Here is a 20,549-nt window from a genome sequence, read left to right on the forward strand (position 1 = left end):
GTTCTTTAACCGGGAGCCAGTGAAGCTCTTTGAGGAGGGGTGTGGAATGGTGGTACCGTGGGAGACCATAGACCAGGCGGGCCGCCTGGTTCTGAACCAACTGGAGTCTCCGCAGGCTATATAATGGGATGCCGTTGTAGATGGCATTAGCGTAATCTAGCCTCGAGATCACCAGTGCAGCCATGATCAGCTTAAGTGCCTGTGGGGAAAAAAAACGGGAAACAGAGCGGATAGTGCGAAGGGTGAGAAAGCAGGAAGATACGACGGTGCTGATTTGAGAGTGGAGGGTGAGCTGGTTGTTGATTTTAACCCCCAATGTTTTAACTGTAGGTGACGGAGAGGGGGAGGGACCTAGAGAGGGGGGCCAGAAATGAGAATTCCAGGGACTGGACGAACCACCGGTGAGAACCAGCTCGGTTTTATCCGGGTTCAATTTCAGCTGGTTGTGGTTCATCCAGTCTCTGATGAAGGTCATAGTCGACTGAAAATTAGAGACAGAAGAAGGGGAAGTAGACAGATCGAAAATGAGCTGGAGGTCATCCGCGTAGTTGTACACGGTGACCTCCAGCTGCTGAAGAGCAAAGATAAGGGGGGAGATGTAAAGGTTAAACAACAAGGGGCAAAGAGAAGATCCCTGGGGGACACCACAAGTGACAGGGATAGGAGTGGACGTGAAGTCACCCAACCGAACTGCCTGGGTGCGGTCCCTCAGGAATGAGGACAGCCAGATCAGGGCTGAACCCTCGATTCCCGCCGCCCCGACACGGGACAATAAGATGGTATGGTCAACCGTGTCAAAGGCGGCGGAGAGATAGAGAAGCACCAGCGCCTGGTGTTTATTGTTTTCCATGCCCGTCCTGAGGGTGTCCAGGACCGACACCACGACTGATTCGGTCGAGTGTCTGGGGCGGAAGCCGGCCTGGCGGGAAGCCAACCCACCGTTGGCCTCTACGTGGGCGCTGAGGACCGCGGTGGCATGGCGTTCCAGCACCTTGCCCAGGTAGGGCAGCAGGGAGATAGGGCGGTAGTTGGCTGAGATGGTAGGGTCAGTGCCGGGTTTTTTCAGGATGGGCACTATGAAGGCTGTTTTGAGTGCCGGGGTCACTACTCCCTGAGCGAGTGAGTTGTTGAGAAAGGTGATGGGGGCTTCAGGGCAAGAGGCGTAAATATGTTGCAAGATACGAGCTGGACAAGTGTCTGCCGGAGAGCCCGACTTGACTTTGGGGAGTATCTCGCGGAATGAGGCCTCAGTGAGGGGAAGAATAGAGGTGACGCGATTGAGGACGGTGGGGGAAGAGGGGTCCACAAAAGAAGGTGAAGGGGGGTGTATCTGGATTAGTATTCGCATTACTGTCCACAGCAGTGCGTCTTCTGTGGTAGGTATTCTAGTTTAACAATCCTCAAGTTTAGAAATCTGAATTTAACCTTTGAAATTCCCAGATTTTGTTCAACACAGTTGGAAGCACCACTTTTTATTTTATTTTTTGTATTCAAATGATTCACATATCAAGAAGGTGGTAAATACAAATGTAATCCGGTACACTTGAATTGTTTCTGCGACCGCACCTTTCTTCACATAATTATGCATTGGCAACATGATCCATAATCTGCTGCATTATCTGCAGATGTAAAAAAAAAAAGAAAAATTCTAGTTCAGACGCAGCAACTTGTTCATGCACCGTTGAAGGCCCTTCTCAAAGGTTAAGTGGTCATCTTTCAGTTGCTTATTTCTGTATTTGGTTAGTAAACCAGTACTAATGAGGTGAAGTCTTTGCCCAGACAGTGTTACCATGTGTAAACATTACAAACTGATGAAGTAATACTATCAGAAAATGTGCCGCATTATGCAGCATATTTTACCTTTTCTTTCCACATTGTTTAGTCAACCCTGACCTATAATTTGGTGCTTCCCTGAATGTATTGAAAGTTAGTTGTAAACCTTAATTGTGATTAGGACTCTTAAGACACAATTTTAAACTTGTATTGAGCCAGTTTACTTACACATTCACTGTCTGGGACATAGAAGCAGGAAAGGGATGCTCCCCACCCCCAGTTGCGTAGGGAAAGTTAACTTTTTGTGAGCATGGAAGGCACTCACAAATTCTGGTCAAAAAGCAGCACACCACAGCACTCCATTCGCCCTGGTTAAGGGTGGACTACACTTTGAAAGGGCAATTGATTGTGATACTAAAACAATTCTCTTGTATTCCACTGTTAGGAACAGCTGGCATACAAAATAATAAGCACCCTGTTGCAACCTGAGAAATTTCCTGGATCTCTGTGATCAAATGAAATGATCTCATGCGTAGGATATGTTGGCCCTCATTCGGTCCTTCTCATGAAGACTTGTGAAATGTTCCCTCAGACATTTGAAGCTTACATAATGCATCAGTCCCTTTTGTATGTAGACATCAACAGTATGTCCTAAGCTCTATGCTTGCAGTAACTTTATCCGAAGATTTCTTGAAGGCCTTGCTTGTCCCAAGACATTGACTGGCCAAATAGAACATTTTAACTGTATACACAGTATTGTCTTTAAAGAGATCGGTCTTTAAACTTTTCTCAAAAAATAGCAATTTAGGGTCGAATCTTATATTGCCTTGAATAGGATTCCAAAGTCTCAGATATTAACAAGAGAAGGACTGATCCCATTGTTTTGGATTTTTCCGTTTTAAGAATGCCCAGGATGCTCATGAAAATAAACACTGCTGGATTCGAGTTGTTTAAGTGCATAAACCTTAACTCCGATATTTCTCACAGTGCAGCTTTTTAGTTCCAAATATAGGCACCAAACATTTTAAATGAACTTATCTCTAAAGTTATGCAAGTTTGGATGTGTACATGAACTGTAGCGTCAGTTTTTATAGTGGAAAATCGTTCAGCAGTGTGTATGATAAAACAGAACATGGTTTGAGTAGTGATGATCTATGGGGTTCAAATATTTATATTCTCGATGTATACTTGTGTTGAGCCTTTCTGTTTATTAGTATCTTTGTTTCAATTCCTTGTTCACACAGAGGACACAAATGCATGGACTATGAAGCAGAGAACGGGGTCCATGAGCTGCTTGAACTTTACACATGCAGTTAGTTGTAAGAGGTTTCATATACGTTGCTAAATGTGTATGACCTCAGTGCATGGCAGGGCATCTAGGTTGTTGTGATCTGCCACTTTCAATAATGTTAAAAAAAACTATCTCCATATTTATTTTTACTGCTCATATCGATGGTAGCCTTCATTTTTAAATAAAGGTAGACTTAAATCTGTTGTTATTCCAGCATAACAGTAATATTTAAATGTCTTTCTTTTATTTTAAGAACGACCAAGGAGGGCTAAGGACATTGCAGAAAAAATGGACTTCTTTTCTCAAAGCAAAATTAATTTGCAGTATTCCAGAGAAGAACCTGGTATTTAACATAGTCAACGATGTGTTCATCTTGAAGCCTCCACACTCGGTCGAGCCGGTCATCTATGGCATCTTCACCTTGCAGCTGTAGGTGCCTTTGCCCTTTTCAATACATTTTTCTTGCTTAGATTGTGTTTGCAACGATCGCGTTCACATATTACCTCTTCTTTTCCCTCTCATAGGAACAATGTGGGTCTATCTGCCATCTGTGCTTACAACATTTCAACGGTGGAGGACATTTTTGCCAAGGGAAAATACATGCACAGTACCGCTGTGGAGCAGTCGCATACCAAGTGGGTGCAATACAATGGCGACGTTCCGTCACCTCGACCTGGAGCGGTAAGTTGAGCAGACAAAAAAAAACCACAGAATTTCCTTTCTGCTGTGCATATTATCTATTTGTCAATAAGTGTAATTTAAGAAAAACTAGAAAGATACAGACATGCACAGTAGTTGATTTGTATTTGTAATTAGTTGTATATCCAAGGCTTAAAATGCATAATTAGCTTGGTAGATCATGGCTGTGTAACTCGCATACACTCAATATAGAAGGCAAGCTGAATTTCCAAAGGTGATAACCAGAAATATCAGCAGTGCTTTCCTTTCCTTCGGATGCCTGGATACACCTCCTTGATGCCACCTTAAGTGCAATTTTAGTTATCCACTCACATGCACTGCTGAAAAGAAAGGGGAGGCAGTAAGCTCTTAGTTGAATTCTTATTTGATTGTTTGGTGCATCCGCATTGAGCAGCTCTTGCAACTTTGTAAATTCGCCCATGGTTGTAATATGACATGGGAAGAACAATGACTGAAGATTTTGTCTGTTGTGCAAAGCTCCACTTGACTTCTGTGTCATTCTAGAAAGCTTGTGTTTGAGGCATGTGTGCTGTAGATACACATGCTTTGCATACTCCTGCCACCTAGTGTTGGGTTTGGATGTTTGCAAGTTGTTTTTCTTCGAAGAAGTCTTTCCTAGTCACGAGGCAAGGTGGTGACTCCTATCGGTGATGGTGCGCATGGTCATCGACTCCATTGGTAGTTTGGTTTTTTCCGCCATCAGTATTGTTTCCGTACGTGTTTCCTACTTCTCCGTGTATCGTTTCGACATCGGAATAGACTTTTGATCGGAAAGCTTTATAGACAGCCTTTGAGGCCTAACCGTGCCGAGTCAGCTCTCCGTTGATGGATCGGACTCCGTTTAAATTCTGTCTTCTGTGCCACTTGAAGTATTGGCGCACCGACTCACACGAAGTGTGCAACTTGTGCTTCGAAGGTTTCTTGGTTTTCGCACAGAGGATTCCTCTGTGCCTAAAACCAAGCAACCAAAAGTGGACATTATTCCATTAACACCAGATCTGAAGCAAAAGAAGCTATATATTAACCCTGCGGCTGACTGTATTCATACAAAGTCGCCTCAAACGCAAGCTTCAAGAAGAGCACACTTCTTCCAAGATATTGTTGAAGAGAAAATCTGTGGCTACAAGTCCTTTCCATATACCATCACCTCCACCGCCTCTTTCTCCACCCGAGAATCCTTAGTAAATTACACCTCAGGATTCCCCACAAACTCACCATGATGATGACGATGCAGATGATTGAGGAATGAATCTCCCAATAGACCCATGGACAGATTACACAATTGATGCCCCAGGTGATAATGATCAGACCTATATCCAGCCAAACCATCTCCTCCAGACGACAATGCATCCCATCAAGAACTCATTGCCAGGGTTGCACAATATTATGGGGTGGCACTGCACAAAGACTCCCTAGAAGATTATTTTTTGTTTGAGGCTTTAGCATCCACACATAGGTCATAACAGACACTTCCCATGCTTAGAGGCATGATGCGACACACTGATGAAATGTTTAAAGACCCAGTCAGAGCACACATCATGTACTAGAGTAGACAAAAAATATAAGGCCTCCCATTCAGATCCTATATTTATCAAGGGCCAGTTGCCTTTAGTTTCCCTACCAGTATCTAATGCTCGTAAGCGTGCAAGTTCTCAGACATCAGGAGATGCTCCTCCGCCAGACAAAGAGTCCAAATTAATTGACGCTTCTGGCAGGAGCAGATCTGCTCAGGCTGCGAATCAATGGCGCATTGTGAATACGTGGGGTCTTTTAGCCAGATACAACAGGGTACACTGGGATGAAATGGAGCATTGTCTCCAATATCTCCCAGATGAGCATAAAGCTAAGGCACAGGACTTAGTAAATGAAGGTAAGCTAATTTCTAATTCCTCTATACAATGTACTCTAGATGTTGCAGACACCGCAGCCAGAGAGTTTAATACCAGCATCCTGCTCAGGAGACAAGCTTGGTTAAGGATTTAAACCTGAGGTCCAACCGTCCATCCTTAACACGCCCTTTGATAAGAAACACCTATTTGGTCCTAACGTAGATCAAGCATTGGAGAAAATGAAAAAGGACACTGAGGTAGCCAAATCTCTGGGAGCGCTCCAGTCTCCGTCCAACAGAGGCTCCTTTCATCGCTCTTTCTACTGAAGAGGGTCCAAAACCCCATCCCCAGATTAAAGTACCTCAACTTCTAAAGGTAACAACCAGTCTTCTCCCTCCAGAGTGTTTTTCAGGACGTTGTAGAGGCAATAACTTTAAGGGCAGGGGTAAGGGCAACACACCCCGTAACTCCCCTTCCCCCAACAAACAGTACCTTGCCCACTATTCCTCCTGATTACATCACGGAACCTGTCTAGGGAAGACTTCAACAATTTATCCCCATTTGGCAATCTATAACAAATGGGTGCTTGGAATTATCCAACATGGTTATTGCCTGGAGCTTACCAGCAATCCCCAAGTTTTCTACCACGATCTCACAAATTGTCTCCAGAACACATACACTTGCTAGAACAAGAGGTCTACTCCATGTTAATAAAAGGTGCAATAGAGCCCGTTCAAATACAGTGCCAGGGTTCACTGGTTTACTCTCTGTACTTTCTCTTCCCCAAAAGGACGGCTCCCTAAGACCCGTTCTGGATCTCGGAGAGTTAAACCGTTATATACTGTCAGAGGACTTTCACATGGTGACACTTCAACAGGTACTCCCACTTTTACAACGAGCAGATTTTATGTCTACTCTAGATTTAAAAGATGCATATTTTCATGTTCCAATTCATCCAGCTCATCATTAATACCTCAGATTTGTGATAGCAGGCAAGCATAACCAGTTCAAGGTGCTTCGTTTCGGAGTGACTACAGCGCCCAGAGTTTTTACCAAATCCCTGGCAGTAGTCTCTGCTCATCTCAGAAGACTGCAAATTTGTCTTACCCTATCCAGACGAATGGTTTATCAAAGCCAGCACTCACCAGAACAGTCTACAACACACACAATTCACAATAGATCTACTTCATCAACTGGGCTTCACCATCAGTGCACAAAAATCTCACCTGCATCTGTCCCAGATGCAGTCTTACCCAAGAGCCACGCTAGACACAGTCAAAGCGCTAGCATCTCCCAATGTAGCCAGAATACACAATATTCAAACTATAGTACTGCAGTTTCAACCCAACCAAGCATTACCTGCCAGGGTGTTCATGCAACTGCTGGGAATGATGGCGTCTTGCATCGCAATTGTACCCCCAAGGCTTCCACATGCTCCCCCTACAAGAGTGCTTAGAACATCAATGGAATCAATCACAGGGCCTATTATCCGATCTGGTGTTGGTATATGGCTGAAGCCATCGCTCGCTACATTGGTGGAACCCACAAAACTTATCGGCAGGCCGGCCGTTCATCGACCCTGTTCCACAGATCGTGCTCACAGCAGCCGCATTTCTAACCGGTTGGGTGGCTCATCTCAAAGGTAACACAATAGAGGGCCTGTGGAGCAACAAGCACAAGACTCTCCACATCAACTATCTTGAACCTTTAGCTGTTTTTCTAGCACTTAAAGCTTTTCAAACTCACCTCATAGCTAAAACTGTCCTAGTCTGAATGGGCAACATGACAGCAATGTATTATGTACAGAAATAGGTGGGGACACACGCTCTCCAACTGTCAACACACTCAAGCTATATGGAATTGGGTGATCCATCACAAGATTTATCTTTTGGCAGAACGTATACCAGGAGTAAACCATCAAATTGCCGATCTTCTCAGCAGAAGTAGGCAGCAAATTCTCGAGTAGGAACTTCACCCCCAAGTTCTCCTTCCATACTTACAACAATGGAGATTTCCACGAATTTAGACTTATTCGCCACAGCTGAAAATGCAAAATGCCCAAATTTCGGCTCCAGTTTCCCACACCTGCTCTCAAAGGGCAATGCCCTATGGATGAACTAGTCGGGGATATTTGCTTCCGATTTTCTGCCTCTCCCGCTCATTCCATGGGTGGTTCGGAAACTCAGGCAGACATCCCTCACACTAATTCTGGTAGCTCCCATGGGCCCGTCAACCGTGGTACACCACCCTGTTGGAGCTGTCACTAGTTCCACATCAAAAACTACCTTCCCTCCAGCTTCCTCACTCAGAACCATGGAGAAGTCAGTCATCCAAATCCCAAAGCACTGAATTTAGTGATCTGGCTCCTGAAGTCAGAGTTTGGTCATTTAAATTTGCTACCAGACTGTATGAATATTCTAAAAGAAGCCAGAAGGCCTAATACCAGAGTTTGCTATGCAGCAAAATGGAAAATGTTTGTTGTATATTGCAATAACAACAAAATCAATCCTTGAGATGCTTTTATACAAAACATTATTTGTTACTTGTTACATTTACAGCGGACAGGACTGGCTTAAACGTCTATTTGTTTTCCCCTTTGAGTAATAGCTGTGTACTTACAGAATAGAAAACATGTGTCACTGTTCAGAGTTCCAGGAATCAAGGCCTTCAGAGAAAGTTTACAAAGAGTAATACCACCAAGGATTCTTCCTGCCCCAGTATGGAATTTCAACATTGTTTTAACAAGGTTCATGGGTCCACCTTTTGAACCATTGCACAAGTGCCCTTTACAATTCCTCTCATGGAAAGTTGCTTTCCTCAGTGCTACCACATCACTGAGGAGAGTTGGTGAGCTACAGGTATTGACTTTAGAAGAACCTTTCTTTCAGCTACACAAAGATAGGATAGTTCTCCGCACCAAACCTAAATTCCTTCCCAAAGTAGTTTCTGCATTTCATGTAAACCAATCTGTTGAGTTTCCAGTTTTCTTTCCTCAACCTGATTCTGTGGCAGCATGCAATCTTCACACACTTGATTTAAAAACAGCATTACTGTACTACATAGATAGGACAAAAGACTTTCACAAAACAACTATTTGTTACATTTGCTCTACCTCACAATGGCAATCCTATATCTAAATCGGGTATTGCCAGATGGATTGTTTTTAAAAAAAAAATTGTATTCGTTTTCCAAAATAAACAAAAAGTACAGCCAAGGCACAAGGTGCCAACCAATAGCCAGCGAACATTGCAGTCACATTACATCGAAAGTAAAATAATGTAGTATGTCCATCAAGGAAGTGTTCAGTAATCATGCAACGCATTTACAACTTGCAGAGGTCAGACATAAATGGTGTACATGGCAGCGCAAGAGGCACAGAATTAGGAGAAGAAAGGGGATACAGTGCTAAAGGACTCATGAGGTGTACATTGCTTACAAAACTTTATGAAGTCTATAAATTTAGCAACATTCGTTATACATAGTCATACAGTGTTATATACATTATTTTGTCATTACAGCCAACATGACTCCACTAGTCCCCGGCAGGCTCATCCTGGGCAGTCGGGTAATCACAAGTACGTGTCCATTCCAGAAAGGGCTCCCATATATCTTTAGGACGGGAAGTTGGGGCATCTGGTCCCAATATAAACAAAGTTGAGTGTGACCATAAGTTACATCAGACAGCCAGCCTTTGAATTTCGGAACCCGTTTCCTGCCCCATCGGATAGCCACCTGTCGACGTGCATATAGTAAAAGGAGTGCATGTCATTTGCGCCGATTAGGTAGTGTCGCGTACATACCCCAAAAGGCCCAATATCGGAGTTGGCTCATCAGCCCTGCCAATCATTTGTTTCACTGCGTCAAACACCTCCTGCCAAAACATACACAATCTCTGGCATTCCCAGGCCATATGCAGGAAGGTAGCCTGCGCACATCCACACCTCCAGCACCTATCACCCTCCTTCAAACGCATGCGGCACAGACCGATCGGTGTACGATAATATCTATGTAGAAATTTGAAATGAATCAGTCTAAGGCGGTAGTTTGGGGAAAGAACAGTCAAATGCCCGCAGCAAAACTCCCACTGGTCCTCTGTCATCTGCGGATCTAGTTCCCTATTCCATAGCGCCAATGATTTAGGCTGTATACCCAGATGAGCAGTCCAGCGCTAACATCGTCGGAGGGGCCTCCGGTAATCCCGCGCAAAGCTGGCGACATGCAGTGCGAAGTTTGTGATATAGGAATTGTTCAGCGAATGGGACAGCGCGCTCCTCTGTGTCAAGCGGGGATGGTCTAAACTTACCGTCTGGATAGAGATCCGCGAATGTTCTCAACTGCATGTTTTCAATCGGAGTCCTTCCCACACCCACCTCCATGCATGGCAGCATAGGGTTATGTTCTAACAACATGGATGGTGCATACAGTATCGGAACACCAGCCCTCTTTTGTAATGCACGCCACACCCAGCGCAATGTATCTGCGGTGTCAACCTCCCCTCGGAGATGCTGCGCCTTTTGATATAGAGCGATAAGAGGAAGGGGTCCCAAGGAAATGGAGAACATGAATTAAAGCTAGATAAGAACAATAATCACGGAAAAAATAAATTTACCCACATTGTTTTAATCACAATGGCTACAGCATAATCAAATAACATCAATCGTTAAATCATTAGTGAAGGTGGAGCAGGGCCCCGGGGAGAGGGAAAGGGGAGGTGCGTGATGTGGTGAGGATTGAGTGATAGTGAAGGGTTGACAAGTGACAGAATAATCAGTTTTCCAAGCAAGTGATTTCGGTCTTTACAAATTATGTACAGAACACAAACTGAAAAGAAACTTCATTAAAGTAGAATAACATCATACTCCAGACAATACAATATATGAACAATTGGGGAGTGGAGTTGATGGTTAAAACAAATAGTTGTCGACGTTTCGACCCTCGTAACTGAGCAGGTATAGTGTTATCCTTGCGGCGGGGTCTTCTTCAGGACAGGAAAATAGGGGGGGGTTGTGGACCACCTATTTAATTTATACAAATGCTAGTATTAGTTGAATATTTAATTAGACTGGTGAACATTAATCACCCCCATTTATTGGGGAGAGCACACGGGTTTAATAAAAATGGACAGGGAAGGCATGTATGATTGAGAGAACAATTAATCACAGATCAAGAATCACCCACAGTTGGTGTAATCTGCTTCAAAATGCACGGAGAAAATCAGAGAACCGCCACCAGGAGATGTATAATTGGCAAGGAGGTTCTGAAAAGGTACCAGGATTGTCAGGTCTATAATCGTGGGACTGTAACGGTGGACGTCATCAAAAAGGGGTCTGTACACCCCGTGACTAGATGGATAGTGAAGCATGCAGCAAAGATAGTGATATGCCATCATCCGATGTGTATTTGACATATTATGTCTATTAGGGAAAGTCAAGGATTACCTTATCTGAATGGTTTTAGGTATTGGGCCATCAAGGGGCATCGAAATGGAATTCCTGACCGAGAAAAAATATTTGTTTAAGGGTCATAATCAGCGTATAGTACACAAATTGTATTGGCCGCGTGGGTTACACTGCCAAGCTTACCTCGTCAAATTGTTCGTTTTGCGAGGAAGTATGGACCGGACTGACTGCCGTGTTAATCCTCACGTGGATCTAGGCGGGGGTAGAGGAATACCAAATCAGTTGCACGTAACGTTACCAGAAGGCGGTAAAACGCTTTAACTGACGGCGCCAAAAACGCGCGTGCGAGGCTTACCGGGGGCCGATTTAATCAGGCGATGAATCCGCTTGCCATTGGGACAGCGAAGCACATTTCCTGATGCCTTAAGTTGTCAGGGTAACAGGGTCACGTGGTGACCGACTTCAAAAATGAAACTGGAGAACAGACTGCGTGATGGTAACAGGAGTCTGTCTACTGAAACCGGAGTGATATACTCCCGACCCCAAAATGCGGTCTGATTCAATTAAGACAAAAAGTGTTGGAGATATTGAAAAGATGAATATTAAATTTGGGATATTTAAAATAGTGTGACACGAAAAAAAATTCGTGTGGTAATTTTGGGTGTCCAGTAATCACGGCGGATCACTGGATCTAAGGAGAACGAAGCGCTACCAAATACTGTTTACAGAGTCTAGGTGGTCAACCTACACACCGGTATTAGCACTGGAGGAAATCATATTGGTACCTCAATCATGTGTCATAGTGTAATGGATTATACATCAATGGTAACATAATGAGTGATAAGTATGGGAATCATGATGAATTGTTAACAAGGGGGCAAATGCTATACTATATGGCGTACCTCTCACAAGAGGGTAAAGGCCAAGTCAGTTGCACAATGAAACACTGATCTCCATCGTGAATCAAAAGCCAAACGGCGTGATATAGAGCAACAGCCAGGGGCACCAGTGCTACCGCATCAGTTTCAACCACCGCATGCGGCTGAAAGGGCGTCTTATGTATCCAAAAGTGGAGAAACTCTGCCTGCGCGCATAAAGCACATAGTTGCTTGTCTAGGGCGCACAGCCCACCCTGTCTCAAGGGAAGGGTCAGGAGATTCCGGGACACCCTAACCTCCCATTTGCCCTCACCAGGGATAACAATAGTGAGCATAAAGTCCTGAAGAAGTGTTGAGTAAGGGGAATCCACACATTTACAAACAAATAAAGGAATTTGGGTAGAACGATCATTTTCGCCAGCGCTATCTTTCCCACAATAGACAGAGGCAACCTGGACCATATTGCAACCTTCCCCTCCAGCCATGAGTAAGCCCTTCCAAAATTCAAACTCCAAATATCCTGGAGATTCCTGCTCAACCACACACCCAAATACTTGACCTTGCTTGCTTCCCAACGCAGGGGGAATTCAGAGATCACTTCCTTCATGCCATCCGTTAGCGGGAAAATTACTGATTTTGCCCAGTTGATGGATATGCCAGTGAGCCCCCCGAATCTGATAAATTCACGTAGCACTTTGTTTAGATTGTCTTCCGGGTTGTGTATGTATAGGGTTACATCATCCGCATATAATGATATCAGGAGGCTTCGGGTAGTGAACCCTATGCCTCTCGTGGTATGGTGTGGTCTTATCCTAGCTGTTAGGGGTTCCATTGCTATAGCAAATAGCAGTGATGATAGCGGGCTTCCCTGCCGGGTGCCCCTCGAGATTGGAAAGGAGTCCTTCACCAAGCCATTCACTCTAATGCGGGCAGTGGGATTCTCATAGAGCAGCTTAATTCGCTTAATAAATAAAGGACTTAGACCCATGCGTGACAGTACCAGAAATAGGTACGGCCATACTAGTGAATCGAACGCTTTCGTTGCGTCTAAAAATACAGCTGTGGCCTGGACACTGGGGTGCAAATAATGAATCACTGAGAACAGAGTGCGCAAATTATGCGACATTGAACGTCCTGGGATAAATCCCGACTGATCAGGAAGTGCGATCATTGAGAGCATCGGCTGAAGACTGTTTGTCAATAGCTTAGCATAGATCTTTACGTAAACATTTATTAAAGATAGCGGCTTATTTGAGTCCAACTCCATTTCCGCTTTGTCCGGCTTTAACAGAGTTATAATTACTGCTTCTCTCATTGACGGTGGTAAGATCTCCATCTCCAGGGCCTCCTCGTACACCGCAAGCAGCCGAGGGGCCAACTCTTCCGCATAAGCTTTGTAAAATGCGGTCGGTAGGCCATCTGGTCCCTGGGGCTTTATTCAGGGGGAGGCTTTTTATCACTTGTACTACATCTTCTGTCGATATGAGTAAATCCATGTAAGTTCTGATATTGTCATTAAACCAGACAAGTGCAATAGACTCTAGAAATTCAAGCGTATCTGCAGAACTTGTTGCACCCGCTGCTTGGTAGAGGGTAGAGTTAAAGGTATAAAATTCACTAAGCACTTCTTTTTGACCCCTAACAATAGCCCCGTTGACACCCAGTATCTCATGTATAAAGGTCGCGCTTCGGAATCGCCTGATCATCCCCGACAAGGTGCGCCCTGGCCTATCTCCTTCTCCGTACCGCCTAGCCTCCGCATGTTTACCGATGAACTTCACCTCACGGGTAGCTTCCTCCTCAAATTCAAGTAACTTTGATTTCAAAACACCTGCGGTTTCGGGACTTGACTGTGTATAAAACTGTCTCTCCAAAGCCTTCATCTGCTTTTCAAGCTCTGAGAGTGTACCTCTTATTGCCTTAAGGACACCTGCCTGTCGCGCTATGCATTGTCCTCTAATCACTAACTTAAACGCATCCCATAGCATGCCTTCAGTGTCGACCGATCCCGAATTTGTGGCAAAATAATCTACAATGTCCGACCTTATGTATTCTTTAAAAGCCTCATCTAGCAGTGCATGCTGTGGTAGTCGCCAGGCAAACGCGCGTTGGGGCACCTTGGGCAAGGACAATTTAAGTAGGCATTGTGCGTGATCTGACAGTGAACGCGCCAAGTGTGATATCTCCACCGTCCAAGCAGCTACAGCACGCGTGACTAGCCAAAAGTCCAAGCGAGACCAGGCCGCATGCTGGCTCGTAATGCATGTACCCTGTCTGTGCCCAGGATGCCTCACCCTCCAAATATCCAATAGCTCTCCATCAGACATTATGTTGTGTAGTGCAGCGCTCGCCTTGGGGTGCAGGGATCTAGCTGTGCCATGTCTGTCAGCGGTATCGTTGAGAACCGCATTGAAGTCTCCCACCCAGATGACAGTGTGACCCCCCAGTGCTCTAATCCTGGACCATATCTACCTGAAAAAGACGGGCGAGTCACTGTTCGGGCCATATACAGCTGCTAGCGACACCTCATTACCACCCAATCTCCCATTCAGTAGAACAAATCGCCCCTCCAGGTCCACATAAGAAAAATCACACTCCAGTCTAATCCTTTCTTTATAAGTGTGGCCACCCTCCCGTGCGTAGTTAGAGTAGATAGCTTAATACACTTCCTCCACCTGCCATGTCTCAGCTGCTATGACGGTGTCACGTTAATGTGTGTCTCCTGCAGGAAACCGATACCTATACAGTGCCTCGTCAGATAGGCGTGCACGAGTCGAGCTTTCCGTCCATCATTTAACCCCCTTACGTTCCAAGTTAGAATATTCAATACGTTCATGAGCGTTGCCATATGGTGAAATCATAATTCAATGTCCTATCCAACCAGGGCATAGCAAGGATCTGACCATATACCTTCGCTTTGGGTGCTGGAGGAAGATGGCGGCCGAGTAGGACGCTCGGTCGGAGAGCTCCTCAAACTAAGAGACCTGGAACCTGACAGCATGTAAGTGAGGCTCAAACGGCGCCAGCAATACGCATGGTTTTTCTGCAAGACTAGACAAATAGCGGAGCAGCAGATCAAGTCCGAAAATGCGGGAGCTATAATCAGGCTGTTTCTGCGTGAATACGAGCAGACATCCACGAGCGAACATTAGGAGGAAAAAAAAAAAATATATATATATATATATATACTTTCGCTTTGTTAGTGACTGCTTCATACTGGCAATAAAATAAACATTCAGCCCACAATATCCACCCACCTCCCACTCTAACCCTCCAATCAGGTTGTAGCATACCCCTCCCATCAACAACTAGATGCATTGATATTTACAATATAGGGAACCTTCCCTGGCGGGCGAGGATAGTCCGGCATACACCGCCACTTGCGCAGGGTGGCCGGGATGATGTTGCATAGGATAAGCACCGCATTTTAAACAAGTAAAACATTAACTCTTTCTCTTCAGGGGGGCCCAAGGGGACAACGGAGCAACTTAGTTTGGAGCAACAGGAATGGAGCAGAACAGAGTATAATAGCACAGTACACAATACAGTTATACGTTTGCGTTTCGTAATAGCAGATCAATCGTTATCACTCAGCCTGCCCTCAGCTTCCTTATCCTTCTCTCCTCGTCGTTTGGGTGCTTTGCCAGCAACGTGCTTGGCAAACTTGAGTGCAGATTTTGCATCAGTGAAATAGTGAGCAGTGCCGCCATGAGTCACTTTTAACTTAGCCGGGTATAACAATGAGTATGGTATTTGCGCTTGTAGCAGGAGTCGCTTAGCTGGGAGAAATTCTCTCCGTGCTGCTTGTACCATCGGGGTTAAGTCCGGATAAAATGATAGTTTCCTTTGTGCGTGATCTGTCCCTTCTCCCTCGCCAGACGCAAAATCAAATCCCTGTCCTGGTAATTTAGTATCTTGGCCAGTATAGGGCGAGGTGTGCCACCCACGGGCGGCCTCAGGCCCAATGCTCTATGGGCCCTCTCCACCACAAATACCTTGGACAAATGAGGGTCAAAAAGTTTGTGTAAGAGTTCAGAGAAAGTCTTCCATTTTTGAGATCGCTGTGGTTTCCGGGATACCTGTGACCCGGAGGTTATTCCTACGTGACCTCTCCTCCAAGTCTTCATTCTTTGCTCTTATGACGCCCAAGAGTTTGTCCATTGGTAAAAGTTGTTCTTTCGTCTCAGTTTGAAATTCGTGAAACTCTGTGTGTCTATTTTCCAGACAATCTAGCCGTGTTTCATGCTCGGTAACTTGTGTCTTCACACTGTCTAATTGCACGGTGAGTGTGTCCAACTTAGTGTCTATGTTTCGAAGACTAGTGCGCATTTCTAGCAATAGGGACCGCAGATCTTCTCCGGTCTGTGTCCGAACCCCCTTGTGCTCCAGGTTCAGTGTCCGTCTGTCTAGTTGAACGCCTGGCATCAAACGAGAGCTTCGACTGCCTGGCGTCTGGTTTACCCATGATGACAAGGGTGTCTAGGGCTCGCTGTAGTAAAAGTTCTAAATGGTGGTACCTTGTGCAATGTGTCCACTTCAATTTTCAGACGTGGTTACGGCCTGTTCGCGCCACATCCAACAGCCCCCGACTCATCACATCGCCTGCAATCAACTCACAGTCCAGCCGGGCGGTATATGGTGAAGCGATATACCCTGCGCTGCCAGCCTCCCACGCACCTCGCGACAGAGCAACCGCCCACCGATCTTAATGCCACTATGGTGCAACAGGCTTCAGGCGTCCTCTATTCAATCGACCAGTTACAGCACATCAGCCTCGAAGTGGATCCGGGACGTGGCACACACCCTCCAGGCCCTCCAGGCGCCACTGCATCCACCGCCCAGTATCGCCGTCAGTGCCTGAATTCGATCTGCAAGGGAGGCAGACCTACCAGGCTATAGATGCCCACAGTTCTGCTCTGGCAGTCCCTCCGTTTTGCAGTTAGCTTCGCTCGGGGGGGAATTCACAGCCAGTATCCGCGTACCCCCGCACCATCAGCAAACCACGCCCAACACCTGCAGGCCACCACGCCCCAAAAGGCACATCACAGTTGTGACTCGATGCGCCTTAGTAATGCACGATGTATCACTTCCACCACAGGCCTTATCGTGATATGCACCCACGGGGGTGCACCAGGGCCATCATATAGTCCGCTTGGGCGACCTGTCCACCATTTACCCACAAGGGAAGGCTCGTGTGTGCGTTTGGCCTTTAGAGGGTACCTCCGGCGATTATGATGGTTCCTCAGCGCACAGTCGTGTCACGATCTCCCACCACCTAGTGACACTTTTTGGCGCAGAGCTCTAAATATTTCTGCCAGACAGCCTAATTAATGTGTTCCCGGACGTGGTCCGCGCTGCTCGTCTCGGTGCCAGGGCAGTCCGGCGCCCCACGGGGAGTACTCGGGGCGCCGCCATTTTCCCAATATCTACTTTCCTGTATAGCGCCAATTCCAGCATAGCACCAAAGAAGGGACCTCGTCCCACTCCGTCAGTGTAGGATTATCGCCGTCCGGGCCACAAAGCCCTCCAGGCCCAGTCATCTCACCTCCAGGCGTTGTGCCAGGCAGATCTCGCTCTGATCGGCGTCCTCACAGCAGGCCCACTCCGCCCCTGGCTCTAGTAAACAGGTGGCCCGGCTCCTGGTCGATCCAGTCTCCGCAGAACAGCCGCTCTGCAGTGCAACACCTGCATCTTCAGCCGGGCACTCATGAATTTTCTTGAAATGCCATTGCTACGTGCCCCAGCATTTCCCCTGTCAGAGGTGGTAGTTTAGCGCGGAATCAGCCGCACCAAAGTTAGGATTAGAGTAGGATTATTATCCCGGCCGGCGGAGCTCGCTTAGAAAGCGGCCATTTCGCTGCTCAGCCAGCCACACCCACCGCCAGATGGATTGTTAAATGCATTCAAACATGCTATGCTAAAGCCAAAAGAACTTTAACCATAGGGCCTTTTTAGGTAACATTACCTTAGCTGACAGCTACATGGTCTACACCACACATTTACCAAGCACTATTATGTGGATGTGTTAGCACGTCACCAGGCTAATATAGTCAAAGCAGTACTTAAAATACTGTTTGATAACTGCAACATCTACAGGTTAGCCACCGCTTTGAGAGTATACAGCTTTGTAGTCTATGCAAAGCATGTGTATCTACAGCACACATGCCTAGAACGGATAAGGTTACTTACCCAGTAAGCATCTGTTCTTGGCATGTAGAGCTGCAGATTCACGTGCAGCCACCTGCTTCCCCGGGTACCTGTGTTGTTGCAGTTCTTCATTATATACTTATACGCATGGACATCTTTATACTACCTTACTTCATTCTCACCCTCTTGCGGAAAAACAATCTAACCGTGGAGTCTATGACTATGCGCACTGTCTCCGAAAAGAGGAGTCACCTTACCTTGTGACTAGGAAAGACTTCTTCGAAGAAAAACAACATGCAAACATCCGGACCCAACATTAGATAGCAGGAGTATGCAAAGCATGTGAATCTACAGCTCTGCATGCCAAGAACACATGCTTATTGGGTAAGTAACCTTATCCTTTCTTTCTCTTGTTGTGATTGACGGCACATTAACTACCTTTGATATTAACATATTGGGAATGCAAGAGATCTTCTAGTGTGTATTAGGTGTATATTCACGCACATTGTTTATGGTTTGACTTACAACCACAACTGTTGTGCTAGACGTAAAAAAATGTGTTTGGCTAGTAATTAGCTTTGTGATGCTACTACATGTTGGGTGATTAATTGTTCAGACTATAATAAAATAATTTTTTTAACTGTTTATTTTGAGTTTTGTGGACTTCGTGTAATTTCACTTAGTTTTATCCTCTGAGAAGATATGCATCTTTTTATTTCCTCGTTGATTTCCAGTGTTTTCTCCCCTATGGTACTGTAATCATAGAGCTTCTTTCTTCCACTACGATACTTGCACTGTATCTGAATAACTCCAAGCATTGGCTCACAGTTGGAGACCATGTAATTCACTGACGTAAATCACTGAGAGCAGAGTTTAAGGAGGGTACCTTTACTGAGCCGGATTAGTGACCTCTCGCATTTTAGCCATCCAGGGTACAGACCCACTGTTCGGAAAAATGCCATCTTTTCCCCCAATGGTCCTATTGTAACAATTAAAAGAAGCAGCTGTTGCTTGTCAGCATTTTAAATGGAAGTTCTATCAATTTTTTTCTGCTGGCCCAGCATGAGAACCATGCAGGCTACTAGAACTGGAGGCAACTGCTTCAGTGAGAGACGGTCACCCTCTCGGTTGCTTATTCACATTAATTTTATCTTCATTATTTTGCAAGATGTAGGAAAGACCAATATACAGGATTTTCCAAAACTGTGAATTGGTCATGCTGCAGGGCAGAGTTGTCCTTTGACCGGGCAAAGGGAAGGCAGAAGTATTTTGTTGTGAGAGATAATGAAAATGTAATAGTTTGTAGAGTTCGTTTCTGAAAGCACCATGCAACACATCTGATTTATTTTCCAGTCATAATTATGTAGTAGCCCTCATTACTCCTAGCATTTCCTAAAACACAGAATCCTGGATGGTATAAGAACATGTAGGATGTTGTATTTCTGCAGAGAGAGGTTATGTTCCATCAACTTAGAGCTTTCCTTCCACCTTAAAAGCCCAGTTATGCAATCTTGAAATAAGCCGATCTGATGGTGACTTCTGGCAGTACGTTGCCTTCACCTTAGCAACAAACGCATTACGATATGCCAATATTAAGGCAAGCAGTCTGTAAACTTCTTTTTAAAAAAATGGCAAGTGGCAAAGCTGATCCTAACAAAACACCTCAGGACACTGAAATGAGACTGGAATTGAAGGTTGCTAAAGTAATATTCTGGTAAGCCTCTTTTAAACAAGCTATAGCAAAGCTAGCGCATCTCGCCTTAGAGACCTGTTGGCTTGGGTAATGTCTTTTAGTCATTCTATACAGGGTACGCAGGATGCTGTGCAGCGTGGCAAAAAGACTTTCTTTAAAAAAAAAAAAAAAATCAAACTGAGCATGATAATTTGGGGTGTTTTTTTATAGAAGGTCCAGGATGGATCAGTAAATTAAGAGGTTTTTCTTTTAAAATGTATTTTTTAAGGCAAACTTGCCAGCAGCAATTTGTTGCCTAGTTCAGTGAAAAATAAATACATTAAAGAAAATTACCACAAGTGGGGAGAGGTTGCAGCAACAGCGGGAGGATGGTAGGAGGAGCAACAGAGGCAGAATGGTGGGAGGGAGAAGCAGCGACAGACAAGGGAGTGGAAAAGCAGTACTCTAGGTAGAAGAACACGATCAAGAAAGCAACGTGGGGAGAAGCACAAAGGAAAGCCCAACACTGAGCAGGCAAAAGAGAAGCACCCAGAACTTTGCTTGGAAGGGGGATAAGAAGTACATGAGCAAAATAGCTGGAAAACGCATGAACACTCAAAGTGTTTATCCAAAAGCAACTACTTAGTTGTCAAAGAACATAGTGGAATGGCACTCATAAAAAGGCTGTTCCCTAGGGGAGGGAAAAAGAGGAAGGCAGGCCCACCCAATGCAAAAAATAATAAGTAATTTAATGAGGGTGACAGTCAACCATTGGTAATCAATGGGTGGGCTCTATGCCCACTGCAAGTGCATAATAGATCTGTTGCAGTCTAGTAGGCTCAACCTAAAAATAAAGGGACA

General features: G+C 45.2%; 1 protein-coding gene across 5 annotated transcripts in view; it reads left to right on the top strand.

Annotated features, from left to right (window-relative positions):
* Window positions 1-20,549, top strand: part of SEMA4D (semaphorin 4D) — a 923,316-nt gene that overhangs the window by 522,628 nt on the left and 380,139 nt on the right. For all 5 annotated transcript variants that reach the window (XM_078675633.1, XM_078675632.1, XM_078675637.1 and 2 more), the window contains exons 12-13: window positions 3,318-3,493; window positions 3,589-3,745. In XM_078675633.1, coding sequence (XP_078531759.1) covers window positions 3,318-3,493; window positions 3,589-3,745 — 333 coding nt within the window. The remainder of the gene's footprint in view (window positions 1-3,317; window positions 3,494-3,588; window positions 3,746-20,549) is intronic.

The sequence above is a fragment of the Lissotriton helveticus genome, chromosome 2_1 (genome assembly GCF_964261635.1).
Source record: "Lissotriton helveticus chromosome 2_1, aLisHel1.1, whole genome shotgun sequence".
NCBI classification, from domain to species: domain Eukaryota; kingdom Metazoa; phylum Chordata; class Amphibia; order Caudata; family Salamandridae; genus Lissotriton; species Lissotriton helveticus.